Source organism: Sciurus vulgaris (assembly GCF_902686455.1).
Source record: "Sciurus vulgaris genome assembly, chromosome: 5".
Taxonomy (NCBI): domain Eukaryota; kingdom Metazoa; phylum Chordata; class Mammalia; order Rodentia; family Sciuridae; genus Sciurus; species Sciurus vulgaris.
In genome coordinates, this window is record NC_136465.1 from 171,926,882 (window position 1) to 171,941,138 (window position 14,257).

Here is a 14,257-nt window from a genome sequence, read left to right on the forward strand (position 1 = left end):
GGGGGTCCAGTTTTATTCGGGCATCTTGCCTCTGAATGTGTTGGTAAGGACCCTCAGCCTTGTCTCCCATCTCTGCAGAGGGTGTCAGATCCAAGCTCCTTGGTTGCCAAGATCTGCAGAAGCCAAGCCCCTCCCATCATCCAGCTCCCACGCAGTGCTCCCCACCCTGCAGGTACCCAAAGGATCAGGATCCGCTTATCACTCAAGTTTCAACTTGTCTGATTTTGATCCTGGGGGATATTTTAAATGGTCTTGGAAGCTCAGGCATTTAAAAGGGTGTGTGTTCCATTTTATCCAGTGTCTTTAATGTAGTCTGGCATGCCAGAAGGTTCCACCCCTCAGGCTCCAGACCTGGGTTCCACTCTCTCGCAGAACTTGGTGAGCCCCCATCTCCCGACCCTGTGTCCTCACGTGTCTGATGTGGCAACTGTCCCCAGCCCCTGCCTCAGTTCACCCTTGGTTCAGTGTTTTGAAAGCATGACTCGGGCGGGAGGGGAAGAGGGCACAGCCAGGGTGGGGCCGGGCCGGGCACAGCCTGGCAATAAACCTGTGCACAGCCCACCTGCCTCATCTGGGGGCTGCGTCAGGCTCTCTAAACTGCCCCCTGCTGCTCTTCTCAGGGGGCGCTGGTCCTCGGCACAGCTTCCGGCGCCTCCTGAGAAGTTGCCATGGACACACTCATTAATCTTCAACCAACAACGGACTCACCACTGAGTGGAGGCAGGATCTGTGATGGAACAGCAGTGACTCCTGTTGGGATCGCCTGCCTCTGGGGACAAGTTCTCAATCCCCCAGAACCTGGGGCTAAAGGCAATGAGAGCAGCAGGGAGCGAGCATGCCTCTCCGCTGTGCAGAGGTGGGCCATTTGGGGTAAACTACTTACCTGATCCCTTCGCCTCTCTGACCTCTGGCTGTGACCTCTGTTCATGAGGCCTGGGCTGGCTGGGCACTGGTCAGGAATGTGTGCTAAGATCGCCAAAGGGCTCACAGTCCCTGGCAAGGTGTTAGGTGTGAGGACACATTGTGGTTAGGGACCCACTGAGGGCTTTCCGGGAGCAGGTGCTTGAGGCGAGGAGGTGAGGTCAGGCAGAGCAGGTGCCTTGGAGGACAGCTCTGACTGGCTGGACTCTGCTCCACTCACCTGCCCTGTCGGCACACCTGTGGGTCCCTTGCTCCCTGCCTGCCCTGCCTCTGGGACCCCCTGTATCTGGGAGCAATCTCTAGAGGGACATGTTCCCATTTGGCTTGCCAGCCTGGAGCCAGGGCCACTGGCACGTCAAGGTAAGTGGACAGCACTGGGCGTGGTGGCACACACCTGTAACCCAGCAGTTCGGGAGGCTGAGAGAGGAGGATCTCAAGTTCAAAGCCAGCCTCAGCAAAAGTGAGGCACTACGCAACTCAGTGAGGCCCTATGTTTAAATAAAGTACAAAATAAGGCTAGGGATATGGCTCAGTGGTCAGGTGCCCCTGAGTTCAAGTCCCAGTACCCCGCCACCAAAAAAAAGATAGTTGAACAGGCTACTAGTCCCCCCGGCCTCTCAGCTGCTCCTAGTTTGGTGACAGAGATGATTCAAGGGCCTACCTTGTGCCAGGTGCTGAGCTCTGACCACAGCAGAGGGGAGAAGCCCTGCCCTTGGAGGGGGGGGTGGCTGGACAAGACTGCAGGCCAACAGCGAGGAAAGAGCCAGGGCAGAGCCCGGGAAGGGCATGGCATGGGAGCGGTCCCAGGAGAGCACCTGTGGGGTGGGCTGGGGACCCCTGCAGGCCCAGGACTTTGGTCCTGAGAGCAGTGGGCTCCCTGGTCGTTTGAAGGGGGGTTGCCAGGCCTCTGGGGCCTGGTGTGGAAGACGAGGCAGGGGTGCAGGCAGGACTGGAGGCTGGCAGGCGCACTGCCAAAGCAGAGGCTCTGGACTGCTGGGATGCAGGGCTGGGGACCCAGCTGAGGCCAGAGGGGATTTCACAACCCTGGGGGAGAGAGGAGGGAAGGAAAAGCGAGACCGGTCCAGGGCCTGAGAGCAGGTAGCCTTGGGATGTACCTCAAGCACTCCCAGGTGGGGCGGCAGATCCCCAGGAAGGCCCCCAAGGTTTCCCGGGGCTGCTGCTTTGAGGCCACCCAGGAAGAAAGGGTTTGTGTCACGAGGGAGGCACACAGCCCAGCGTGATCCCAAAGGACCCCACTCCTGAGCTGCGGGCAGCTCCTTGTTGCCACAGTGACAAGCTGCGCAGGCCACTGGCAAGGCGGACGTGCCCCCTCTCTAAGCTCTGGGCAAGGATTCATAGGCCCCTTCCCCTGGTGGGTGCTGTTGTTCCAACTGGGGGTGGGCAGCCGAGGGACCCCGACGCTCCACGTGCCCACTTACAATTCTCAAGACTGAAGAAAGGCAGGTGGCCTGTGCCCGGCTCTGCTCCTTCAGAGGTTGGGAGCTGTGTCTGTGGAGCAGGGCTTCCCTTCCACCGGTCCCCGCGGGCTCCGGCCTGCTGTGTGTTCAGGCAGGACAGGGATGAGCCCAGGGCTTGGAGACGCCAGGCGAGCCTGGGCTACCCCGCCAGCCCTGAGCCTTTTAAAAAGACCACAGATGCAGCCGAAGAAATGACACGCACACCCCACCAGCGGGCGGGCCTTAGCTTCGGAATGTGACAATTTATTTGGGGGTAAAAGAGGCTTTTCACTCCCATTTCCTGGCATCGATACAATACTGAAGAGCAGCAGAACAAACACACACGACAGTCACCAGCCGAACCCACCCTCCCCCGGCCCGGAATCCACGGAACCGGAACAAGACCGAACCCACACTGAAAACGAGCCCTTCCCCACCCGAAGTGCTGGCGGGGCCGGGCCACCCAACTTCAGCCCGCCAGGCCCACTCCGTTCCTGTCTTTAACCACTGGAGGCCACGTTTAGCCAGCTGGGAGCTGGATGGTTGGACCACAGACAAGGCAACACCACTTCATTTTAAAAATGAGCGCAAGAAAAAAGACAGTGCCCCTCCCCAAATATAGAGCTATATACGTATACTTTATATATATAGAATTCCTTCGTGCACGAGTCATTAAATGAGCTTTTCAAAAATTAAAAAAATTATAAGATACATATTTATTTAGGCCTTTGTGTTTTTAAATTAAAACCAACAGAAAGCAGAGTTTGCACCTCTGCCCAGCTAGGGCAGGCTGGGCGTCCCGTCCCCTCGCCTGGCCCCTGCGAGGCCCCGCTTCGCCTAACGGATGCTCTGCATGCAGTAGGCACTCGCTGCTGGGGTGCTGGCTCCTTCGAGGCGTTGCAGGGGCGTGCGGGCTAAGAGGTGGGGTCCCAGGCCCTCACCCAACAGTCTCCTTGCTTCTGCGTCTTGGGGACTGTCCACGAGGGGTGCCAGGGTACCCCCTCCTGGAGTTTGAGCCCCTAACTGGGCTGAATTGGAAGGAGATGCAGACAGAAAAAACGAAACGCTTAAACTTCTTTTTTTTCTTTTAAAAAAGTGATTCCTCAAACCATACAAGCCCCAAAGAGGCCACCTTGGGCCAGTGCATGGGAGCCCAGGAGTGGAACTGACCGGCTGACCGGGTGGGGCGCCACTGTCCAGCACGGGCGAAGTGCAAAACGAAAACCAAAACAAAACAAAAACCCCGAGCCCCCCAAACGACAGAAAAGTGAGGGGAAGGAAAGCATCTCTCAGGAGGGGCCACAGATGCCAGCAGCAGCCCAGACCCCTCAACAGTTCTCCCGGCAGCTGATCCTCCAGTGGGCAGGCCCATTGGCCTGGACCCACCCAGCTGACCACTCAGCCCCGGGATCGGCTGCTGACTGTGCGCTGGTCATGGGGTCCCCACCTTTTCAGGGACTGCTCCCCCGAGGATGGGCATCCTGGGCCCTGCCTGGCACGACACCCCACGAAGCAGCTTTGCCTCCTCTGAAGTGGGGAGAAGCCTCCGACCCTGCCACCTCTCTGCAGCCAGGGACTTGGTCATCACCTCCTCCCGGATCAGAGGGAGGAGGCTCATTTTGACCTTGACCCCTGTGCAGAGTGAGAAGCAATGGGTCCGTGGGCACCTGGAGACCCAGTGCTGGTAGCCACAAGCACCCCACATCCTCAGACACCAGCAGTGCCTCAGGCCCAGGTGCCTCTTACAAGGATGGGCACACTGAGGTTCAGAGGGGAAATGAGATGGGGACAGGTCCCACTGTCCACCTCAAACCAGAGACACCAGACCTCTCCTATCTCCTATGACGCGTAGGTGGGAAGGTGACCAATGGCCACCCACTGTGAACAAGGGAGGACATCGGGCTCTGGGGGCTATTTCACATACAAAAATAAAGCAAACCAGATTGCAACTTTTGCTTGGTAATCAGGCAAATGGAAAAGCAGCAAGGGGTGTGGAGGGGCCCACGGAGGCCAACCCGTGCAAGTGTGAGGGTCGGGGTGAGCAGGCTGCCCAGGGCCATGCCCGCTCAGGCCCTGGGGGCGCCCTCCCAGAGGCAGTTGTGCACGCGCCCAAGGCGGGGCAGGCTGCTTGGCTTGGGGCCCGGGCAGCAGCCTGCGCGTGGGAAGAGATGGGCAGTCCCGTCTCCCAGTCACCCCCAGTCCCGGTCACTGCCTAAGTCTCACAGGGTCCACGGCCTCTTCCTGGCCAGGGAAGCTCAGGAAGTTCCGGTCTCGGGGTGATGAAAAGATCCCACAGGGTGGCAGTACTGGGGACTACATGATCCAATAAGCTGGCAATGGAGTGCAGAAGAGGAAGAATCCACCAGCCTTCCTGGAGGAAGCCACCAAGGAGTCACAGTGGCAGTACCAGAGCCCTACCTCCCGCAACCTCGGCAGCCGTGGCCTCCATTCGCTGGGCTGCCTGTGGGGGCTTCTGGCTTGCTCCCTTGGGGCCGGCTGTCTTCCTTCCCTTTAGTAAGGACGGGTGTGGACGTGGGCCAGCTCAGCGGAAAGGCTCACCCTGCCTGGGGCGGAGGAGGATGCCCCAGCCCCAGGGGACCCCAGCGGGGCTCAGGCTTGACCCCGTGGCCACCTCGCCTGTGCAATGCCGCATCACTACGTTCTCTTTAAATATCCCCCCCCTCCCTCAGGAATCCCACCATAGTTTTTTCTATTTCTTTTTTTTTCCTCTTTTTTTTCTTTTTTTCATTTTTTGAAAAACTAATTCTTTCACTTTCCTGTCATAAAATCACCTCTGAAAACACAACTTCTTTACAAAAAGTCACGAATGACACAGATTCTCAGGAAAACACATTTCCATGGTCTCTGGAAACACCTGTAAGTGGCCCAGGTGGGGCTCACCTGGGGAGGGGCTGGGGCGTCGCCTCTGAAGGCAGAGAAGCACCAGCCCTTATTTGGGGGAAAAGCCAATTGGCACTTGGACGGTCACAGAGCCCACACGAAGGGCGGGGTGGGGAGGGACCCGGAGTGCTGCCGCGGGAGCCCCTGTCCTGCAGCCCCCAGTGGGGGACTCACAGGAGCGCTCCCCAGGGCCCAAGGTGCTAGCTCGGTCTCTGACGGGCTCCCTTCCCGCCTCCCGCCTGCCTTTTGCCATCTTGCTTCCCAGCGAGGAGGTACAAAGGCCGAACACACTGGGGACCCAGCTTAAGCCACATGCGGAAACTGCCATCCACACCCACCTACATCCCTGGCAGTGGCCAAGAGTGGGCTGCCCGGGGGGCCCAGCCCCACCCCAGGGGACAATACCCTTGTCCTCCAGGGCACAGGCTCCTCTGTGGTCTCCAGCCCGCCGCCCCTGCTCCCAATGCCTGGCCTAAAGCTGGGGCTTTGGCCTCTGCCACCGGCATAGGTGCCTCAGTACCCTGGCAGCAGAGGGCAACAGAAGCTGCCTAGGGCACAGAGGCCTCCCGCCGCTCCGAGCAGGCTGGGCTGAGAGAAAGCCTCAGCGTCAGAAGCAGACGGGAGGGTGGGAGACCCTCCGGGGGCCTCCGGCCACCCTCTTCCCCCAACGCCCTGGAGGAAGGGGAGGCTCACATGGGGCTCCCCACGCTCTTCCACAGTTCCCACCAAGCCGGGTCTGCAGGGAAGGCCCACCCAGCCGTGTTGACCACCCCAGAGAAGGGCCTGGGGCTCAGTGCCCCTGGCACACGGGGTAGGGAAGAGAGGTCAGGCACTAGCGCCAACGCGACGGTGCCAGGCTTGAGCAAAGGGCAGGGCCAGGCCTTCAGGGACCCTGTTCTGAGGAGCTGCAAAGGGTGCTGCCAGGAGGGCCCATGGCCCCCACCCAGCACACACGTAGACCCACGTCACACATGCCCTGGGGCAGATGCACACTCAACCAGAAGCTTCCACAGCAGGTTCTTGTAGCACCTTTGGTCAAGAACTGAAGGGGCCTTTAGATGCCAGGAGGCTGTGGCAGGGTGCCAGCTCCTCCCACCTGCAAGAGCGGGGTCGGAAGCAGCCAGAGTGGGGCCCAGGGGGTCTGCTTGGGCCTGGTCCATAGGAGGCAGTGAGGCCCGGCCTCTGGCCCAGCTGCTGCCGCCCTCACTGGTGGAGAGGGAGGGGCCCACTGGTCTCATCCTTCACTGTCTGGGGCTTTGCCAAATGGGCAGGAAGCCATCCCTGCCCCCTCCTGCAAGATGTCTGCAGGAAGGAGAGGGATCATGCCCACCCCGGGTGAGAATCTCCTAGGGACCCCCAGCTGCTGGATGAGCACCGAGGTCAGACACTGTACACAAGCAAGAAGCAAGCAGAGGAGAGGTGGGGTGGGATGTAGATAGGGCAGGTGACCAGGTCCTGGGGCTCCCTAGAAGCCCAGCAGGCCCACTGCACATGGCAGGACCAGTGCCAGAGACGAACGTGTGCGCTGTCCCAGACCTGACCTAACCCAGACTGTCCTGCCCATTGGCCTCTGGGGTGCCAACTGCCCAACCCCATCCCTGGGTCAGCACGGAGCCATGTGAGACAAGCAAAGCACAGGCAGACAGGTCTGAGGGCGGGGTGGGGCGGGAGCACAGGCGTGCCTTCAGGCAGGAGCCCCCCGCCCTCCTCCTCTGGGGAGCCCCTCACTTGCTCACCACACTGCTGCCACCCCCGGCCACAGCACCTGTCACCCCAGCAGCCACCTTCTCGAAATCCTCAGGGTTGCAGAATTCCTTGATAGTGACGGTCAGAAGGTTGCTGGTGACATCGGTGACAACCACATTGGAGCAGGGTGACATCTCAGGACGCCAATCCCCAGCCTCAGGCTCGGGGGCAGCACTGGAAGGCTCCAGGGCCACAGGAAGTGCCTGGGTGGCAGCAGCAGTGACATCAGGTGGTGCCCGCTTGCTGGTGGCCGCTGACTCTGGCGGGATGGACAGGTCGAGCACCTCTGGCTCGGGCCAGCTGGGGGCTGGGGGACTTGTGGTCTCAGGGAGCAGCTTGGGGGGCGTGTCATCGGGGTCGGAGGACTGCAGTGTGGGCGAGGGGCAGCCTGAGGAGCTGGAGCTGCGGGCATCGTAGGGGGCGGCAGGGTTGGCCAAGAGCAGCCCCTGGCCTGGCGGAGCGGGGACGTCAGCTTTGCCGGCAGGCGGGGGGGACAGAGGGGCAGGAGGGGGCTTGTACAGGGCGAAGGTGCCAAACTTCATGTGGCGGATCTGGGTGCGCAGGACGCTCTCGCTGAACTTCTTACTCTTGCCGATGACGCGGTTCCTCGACGGGACTTTGGGACGGGCAAGCGCCCCTGTGCCCTGCGCCGCAGCCCCTGCGCCTGGGCCTTTGTCGATCACCTTCAGATTGAGGATGATGCGGTTCCGCTTGGGCTCGCGGGGCTTCACCTTGCGGTTGATAATTCGCACTGTCTCGGAGAAGGGCGAGATGGGTGGGCGCAGGCCAGGGCTGCCTCCTTGGGGGTCTGGGCGGGGCAGGGGGCGGCGGGACATGCGGTGGCAGCGGCGGATGTCCTTCTTGAGCCGATGCACGGCTGCGCTAGAGTGCAGCTTGGGCGACGAGGCGCTGGCGCTCGGCTTGACAGAGAAATGCACATCACTGATGCGGAGGGCCTCCGCCTGCGCCCGGGCCTGCGGGCAGAGGGGTGTGGGTGGGACCTCAGGGCCGCCGACCTCTGCACCCTGCCCAGCCAGCCCTGAGCATGGTCTCAGTAAAGCGGCTGAGGGCAGGCGAGAGAACACTGGTACTTATGACCCTGACTCAGAAGAGGAGACAGGTCCAGGGAGGGGACATGACGCCCAAGGTGACCTACTGTCTTTACTGGTACCTGGCTTCCGGCTCAGCTGAGGGCCATCCTGTCAACAATCAGGACCCTGCATGGGGGGGCAGTGACGCCAAGGAGGGGCGGGTCCTCCCTGTTCCCCTGACACCCCGGTCCTGCTGATCCATTTGTAGTGTCCCCAGGGCCCCGTACTCTCTCGCCTGTGGCTTGGCCAACTCCAGCTCCATCTTGTCTCCCCAGGTAATCAACTCTGGATAGGCCTTTGGCTGCAAGGCCTGGCCCAGAATGAGCTGGGGTGCCAGTGGATTCCGAAGCCTGCGCCCCAAACCTTACCTGGCTAGACATGACTTCAGTGGGGATGGGCTTACAGGTGAGACCTATCACTGCATTTTCTGTGCCAAGATGGTCTGGGGGCAGGACAGCAGGGCAGAGGGCTGTGGGTCGTCAGGGGAACTCCCAGGCTCCTGGATCCAGCTGTCCTTCCAGGCATGGGATCTCTCAAAAGCCCCAGGGTTCTGTGGCAGCTCATCTGCCACCAGCGGAACACTAAAGAGACCCCAGCTTTCAGCCCAACCCATCCCCCTGTCAGAGGACACCAAGTGGAGAAAGGGCAAGGGACTCCCAAAGCCACATAAGCTGTCCTCAGTGACTGGTCCCTTTGCTAAGAAAGACACTAAAGAGTCAAGGCCAGCTGCTCAGGTCCAGTGACAAACACAGCCCTGCTCCAGGGCAGTGTCCTCTCAAGGTGCCAGGCAGGGGGTGTAGGGAGCACAGAGGTGGGCAGAGGGCAGGGGGCAGGGGCAGCGCAGACTGCAGCAGCCTGGAGAACAGGTGAGAGGGCAGCCCCCGCACGGGGGTGTCATCCAAGCCAGGCCCCAGCCTACGAGGCGAGCACGCGGCCCTTACTGAGCACCCACAGTGCCCAAGCAGTCCACAGGCGAGGGCAGACCCAGGGTAGAGGCAGAGAGGCTGTGGGTCCACTCCAGGGAGTGAGGACGCAGTGTTCAGGGGCAGCCATAGATGGGGACAGAGAATTTAGGCAGGGACTGCCAGGATGCGGGGTGTAGAACAGAGGTGGGGCTGTCTGGGGTCTCCATCTCCTACTCCCACAGCGCTGGATGCTTACCCACCACCAGGGGGACAGCCCACGTGCCTGACAGGACTAGCCTGACCATGACCTGCAGAAGCGGTGTTTGCTGACTTCCTAGCTGACCAAGTGAGGACGCCTGGAACATGACCCTTGCTCCCCGCGGGAGTATAGTTCAGCTCCACCTGGGCCTCCCCAGTGTGGGCCTCCTGGGGCTGTTGGTCAATTCCTCTGGCCGCTAGGTGGCAGCACACAAGGCCAACGCTGCCAGCTCCCACTGCTCCTAGCCAGCTCCCACTGCTCCTAGCCAGCTGAGCTCCCCAGGGACTGGACCACTCACCCCTTCCTAGACAAAGGCAGAGAAAAGCTGAGGCTTTCTTCAGCCTGGCAAGCAGGTTCTTACTGCAAGAACACCCCATGGAGCTCAGGGGACCCCAGCTCTTTTGAACCTCAGGGGTTGGCACGTCTCCCTGTCTCCTGCCTGATCCCAGACCTGCATAAACAGGTTCTACAGGAGTCCAGCGGTGATGCAGTGTCCAGGGGAGCGGCAAAGTGTGCACACGCTGCAGATGCAGGCTCAACCCCCGAGTCTCATTTTTCCTATCTGTACAATCATGACAAGCCCCACCCCAGGGGCACTCCTGTGATAGCTCATGGTATATGGCACCTGCTTGGACAGGTCTGGATGCAGCAAGCTTTCAGTTAGAGTTATCCATGGGTGCTGAGTCGGTGAGCAACCATCTCCTCTAATGCATGCTTTCCAAATTTTCTACCAGAAACATTTCTTACTTTATAATTTTTAAATATTATTTTTATAAAATATTAAATACAAGTCTCCCCAGATTGAGAATTCTTTAAAGGTAGGATCTGGATCTGCCTGGTGAGTTAAAAATGGCCACAGCCAACATGCTTCTTGCCCTCAGGCTAGGTAGCAGGCCTGGCTGAGGGGTCACTGACTCTCCAATGTGTTATTTCATTTAACCTTGTTGGTCTGTCCTCCCAGGTATGAAGTGGGGATGATGGAACCTACCTCACGGGCTCCCTTCAGAAAGTGCTAGTTGAGTGTAATCTGTTGACAGCCAACCTGGCACATCCCAGCAGCGGGCCCAGTTCCAGCTGCCTTCACAGCCCCTCACAAGTATCCTTATCACTCTTGTGCTACCTGTTTTGTAAGATCTAGGTCAAAGTGCCACTGTCTGCCCCTTCGCCTAGCATGTGCCCACTTTGACGTACTCAAGGAAGAAAAAGTACTAGGACCTCAGGTAAGTTGCTCCCCCTTCTCTGGGTCTTGATTTTTTTTTTTTTTTTTTTTTCATTTGTGAAATGGGGATAAAAATACTCTCCACCTCAGAGGGTAGTTGAAAGAATTAAAACATAATTCGTGCACGGGGTTCAGCACTGTTAGGCCCATAGGCAACTCAGAGAAAAGAACCGTGAAGTAAAAGGCATTTTGTGAACCCATGCTCACGGGCCATGACTCGCTTCGCCGCTAGAGGGCGCTCCAACCGCACCAAGAGGCCGTCAACCCACCAGACTTCCAGCTGCTCCGCCCCATCCCTCCCACCGAGAAGCATCGGGGTTAAGGTTGCTCCAGGGATCCCCTAAGATGCGCTGCGGCTAGGGGCGGGGGTTACAGAAATATGGAATTCTGGAAACCAACATTTTTTCCACTTCTGCTTTAAGTCCAAAACAAACCCTTACACACGCAGTTCTTTAGCTGGGCGTAGGTGGGGGGGAGGAATGGGCTGGACAAGCCCACCCCACCCTCCCTGGGCTTTGAGCCTTTTGGACAATCGAGAGTCTGAGATTCTGCAGTCCCTTCTCTGAAAAGAGGCCTCCCTATCCTTTTGGTGCCAAATGCCACAAAATAACTGGCTGCGGGGTGGGAAGAGGACCCGAGATATTCTTAGCCCCATAGGGAGACTGCAGTGTCCCTGAGTCCCACCTGCAGCTTGGCCTGCCACCTCAGGTCATCTTGTACTCCTTTACCGGACTCTTCTTCCTCGCCAAAATAATACAAAAGCCCCAAGTCCCCAAGAAGTTTCCTCTGGAAGTTCTTCCCTTCCCTGCCAGGGCAAAGGGACTATGCTTCACCGTGCCCCACCCATCCTCTTAAGAACCTGCATGAACAGCCAGGTGGGGGGAAATTGAGGCTGGCACCACCCCGCAGTCGGTGGCCCAGCCTGGGTGATAAACTCAAGCCAAAGTGATTCATCGTCAAATTCAAATCAGGCCCCCAAGTGAGGAGGGGAGAGAGGCAAAATAAATCCTGAGAGGTGGGGAGGGGGCGGTAGGCAGGTGGTTTCCCAAGTGCCCCTCCCTGTGCCCTGCCAGGTGGTGGCCACCGCTCACTCTCCCCCTGGGCTCTACCTACCCTAAGCTCCCCAGGCTGGGGGAGGTGAGGGATCTCACCGGCAGAAACAGCCTCCCAACCACCCCCTCCCGTGGGCTTCCCCCACCTGCCACATCCAGTTGCTGGAGCCCCTGAGGCCCCCCAGACCCTCGCTCCGTCACCTGGGATTATCCCTACTCCCAGGGCCCTTGCGGGAGCTGACCGCGGCCTGCTGCCAGGGGTTTGTCGGGGGCTCACAACTACCCCCTGCCCAGCTGGGGCCCCTCAGGAAAGGCCCGCCCGCTTGGGCGGTCGCCGATCTGTCCCTCCCCTCCCGGCCCCGTGCTGTGCCGGGCTGGGGGCCCGAGACGGGGCTGCTGGGGCTGGGCCAGGTTACCTTCAGGAGGAAAGTTTTGGGTTTGGGTCCCCTCTTCTTGGGTCCATACAGCTCACGCTCCCTCTCCCTGCGGCGAGAAACGCCAAAGGTTAAAAAGAGCCCCTTCCCGGGCCCCACTCCGCGGCCCTCCCCGGCTCTCGCGCTTCCCCGCGCGGCGCCCCACCGAGCCGCGGCCCCGCCGCCCCTGCCAGCTTCCCCAGCTCACTTCTGCTCGAAGGCGGCAATGAGTCGCGAGTCCAGGATGTTCTCCTCGGGCTCCCAAGTGCTGTACCTGCCGAGTCACGCATGCACAAAATCAAAATGAAAACCAGGGAGGCACAGGCACGCCGCGCGGAGCAAGGCGAGCACCCCTCCTCCCGAAGGCCCGGGGCCGCTGCCTCCCTCCCGCGGCCCGGACCCCGCCACACTCACTTGATCGCCCACCCCTTCCATTTCACCAGGTACTCGATGCGTCCCTGAAAAACAGAAAGGAAAAAAGAGGGGTGTGGGGGTGGGGAGGATGCGGGGACGCAGGGAGGCGGCGACGGGGGGGTGGCCGAGCGAGCCGGGCTAGCGGGACCGCTTCGCCCCGAGGGCTCCGGCCCCGGGGAGCGGCGGCCAGCGGCCGGCCAAGGCTCACCTTGCGGATCCGCCGTTTGATGATAGATTCGGCCGCGAAGACCCGCTCGCCCACTGCAGACAGCTCCATCTTGCTCAGCGGCACCCACAGCCCATAATACTCCCTGCTCCCGCGGCCGGTGCTGCACCGCTCGCGCACGCGCCGCAGCGCACAGGCCCCGGCGGGCGGGCGCGCGGCGGGGCGCGCACTCGCGTTCCAGCTGCGGGCCGTCACGTGACCCTCCCGGCTTGCGCACCGTTGCCAAGACCTCCCCCTCCCCCGGGGCGGTTGCTAGGGAAAGTTTGCGCTCGCGGGGCGGGGGCGCGCGTTGGCTCTTAAAGGGGCCTTGCCTGGCGGGAACCCGGACAGGAGACCCGTGCGTGTTTGGCTCGTTCCAAGCCCGGTGAGGCGCAGTGCAGTGTTACACTCCCCCGCACTTCATCTTCCAGGCCCCCGATCGCTTCCACCTCCTCCCCTCTCTTTAACCCTCCTTGCCCATCTCGCCAGGCCGCAGACCTGTCAGTGTGTCAGTGCGACTGAGCCTCGGAGTCTGCAGCCGCGGCGCATCCTCCGGAGAAGTTTGCAAACAGTTAAATATGATACAGCAGAAATGCATTTGCTGTTGCCTTGCCAGGCCTTGCGGGAATTTCTCTACTCGCCCCCCTTATCCATTATTTATGTGTTCGTGGGTGTGTGGTTTTGTAACCAGTTCAGATGAGTTAAAACAAAACGCCACCGCAGGAAAGGGGGTGCGGCGAAACGGGCCGAGGGAGGCCGAGGGAGGCCGAGGTGATCCCGTGCATCCGTTCGCGCTCCGCGATCTTGGGCAGCACCTGCCTTCACCCAGGAGGCCGGGTGAAGACCAAGGGGAGGACCGTGTGGCTGTGGCGGGAGGAGGGAGAAGCTGCGGGGCGGGAGGGTCCCGCATCCCACACTGGGCCCAGAACGGGTCATCCTCGGGTCATTGTCCAAACCCTCCCTGGCGGTCATATCAATGTTTCCTCATCCCAGGCCCCTTTGCCACGTCACCCGCCTGCCCGCAGTTCCGCTCATGGTTCCGCCATTGCTCTCGGGGACTCCAGACCCCAACTTCCTATCTGGGGAGGGGCTGCGGGATCTGGAGCTGTCCCCAAATAGACACAAAGTAGCCCTGCCACACAAAAACCTTTTGTTTTGAAGTTATTTAAGGTTTACTTTCCATTACGACGACAATCTTGTTCCTTGCAAAACAAATTTTTTAAAAATACACAGACAAGGGTAAAAAAAAAGAAAAAAACCCTGTAACCTTCATAAAACAGTTAACATCTTCAAAAATCTTCCAGCCTCTGCTCACTGCTTATGTAAGCACAGATATACTATATATACATCACATGGATATTCATTGTGGGTATATTCGTGTACATGTATGCATAAATAATTTTTAAACAAAATAGGCTCATACTGTTTACACTGTACTGAAATCTGCCTCTTCTGCCTTACTGACATCAGTTGGACCTTAAATACTGATTTTTTTCATCATTTTAGTGGTGGTGGTAACTGAGATGGATTGGGATGGTCAGAATTGCCTCTTGCTTCCATGACTTGTTTATTAGGAAAGAAGATTTTTACATTTCTGGGCTGTCACCAATTCTTGCAGTTTCAAATCAACCACATCAAAAATTCAGCACTTCATCCCTGCATCCCTGCAGATTT

The 14,257-nt window shown here is 59.4% G+C and overlaps 1 protein-coding gene across 2 annotated transcripts; it reads right to left on the reverse strand.

The window, feature by feature from the left end:
• Positions 1 to 2,621: 2,621 nt before the first annotated feature.
• Positions 2,622 to 12,771, reverse strand: CBX6 (chromobox 6). 2 transcript variants are annotated; one of them, XM_079140752.1, is made up of 5 exons: positions 12,587 to 12,771; positions 12,379 to 12,422; positions 12,173 to 12,238; positions 11,968 to 12,034; positions 2,622 to 7,945 (listed from the first exon to the last, which is right to left on the reverse strand). In XM_079140752.1, exons 1-5 carry the CDS (start codon positions 12,653 to 12,655, stop codon positions 7,004 to 7,006), a joined length of 1,188 nt encoding a protein of 395 aa, XP_078996878.1. In that variant the 5' UTR covers positions 12,656 to 12,771; the 3' UTR covers positions 2,622 to 7,003. The 2 variants fall into 2 exon arrangements, with proteins under 2 accessions (XP_078996878.1, XP_078996877.1); XM_079140751.1 differs by having other exon boundaries at positions 2,622 to 7,999; positions 12,587 to 12,769.
• Positions 12,772 to 14,257: the final 1,486 nt, after the last annotated feature.

Excerpts from the sequence above, each read along its gene's own strand:
- CBX6 (XM_079140751.1), bottom strand. The coding sequence starts at position 12,655 with ATGGAGCTGTCTGCAGTGGGCGAGCGGGTCTTCGCGGCCGAATCTATC. Across the intron at positions 12,423-12,586 it reads TCAAACGGCGGATCCGCAAG|GGACGCATCGAGTACCTGGT; the intron begins GTGAGCCTTGGC and ends TCTGTTTTTCAG. Across the intron at positions 12,035-12,172 it reads ATTGCCGCCTTCGAGCAGAA|GGAGAGGGAGCGTGAGCTGT; the intron begins GTGAGCTGGGGA and ends TTCTCGCCGCAG.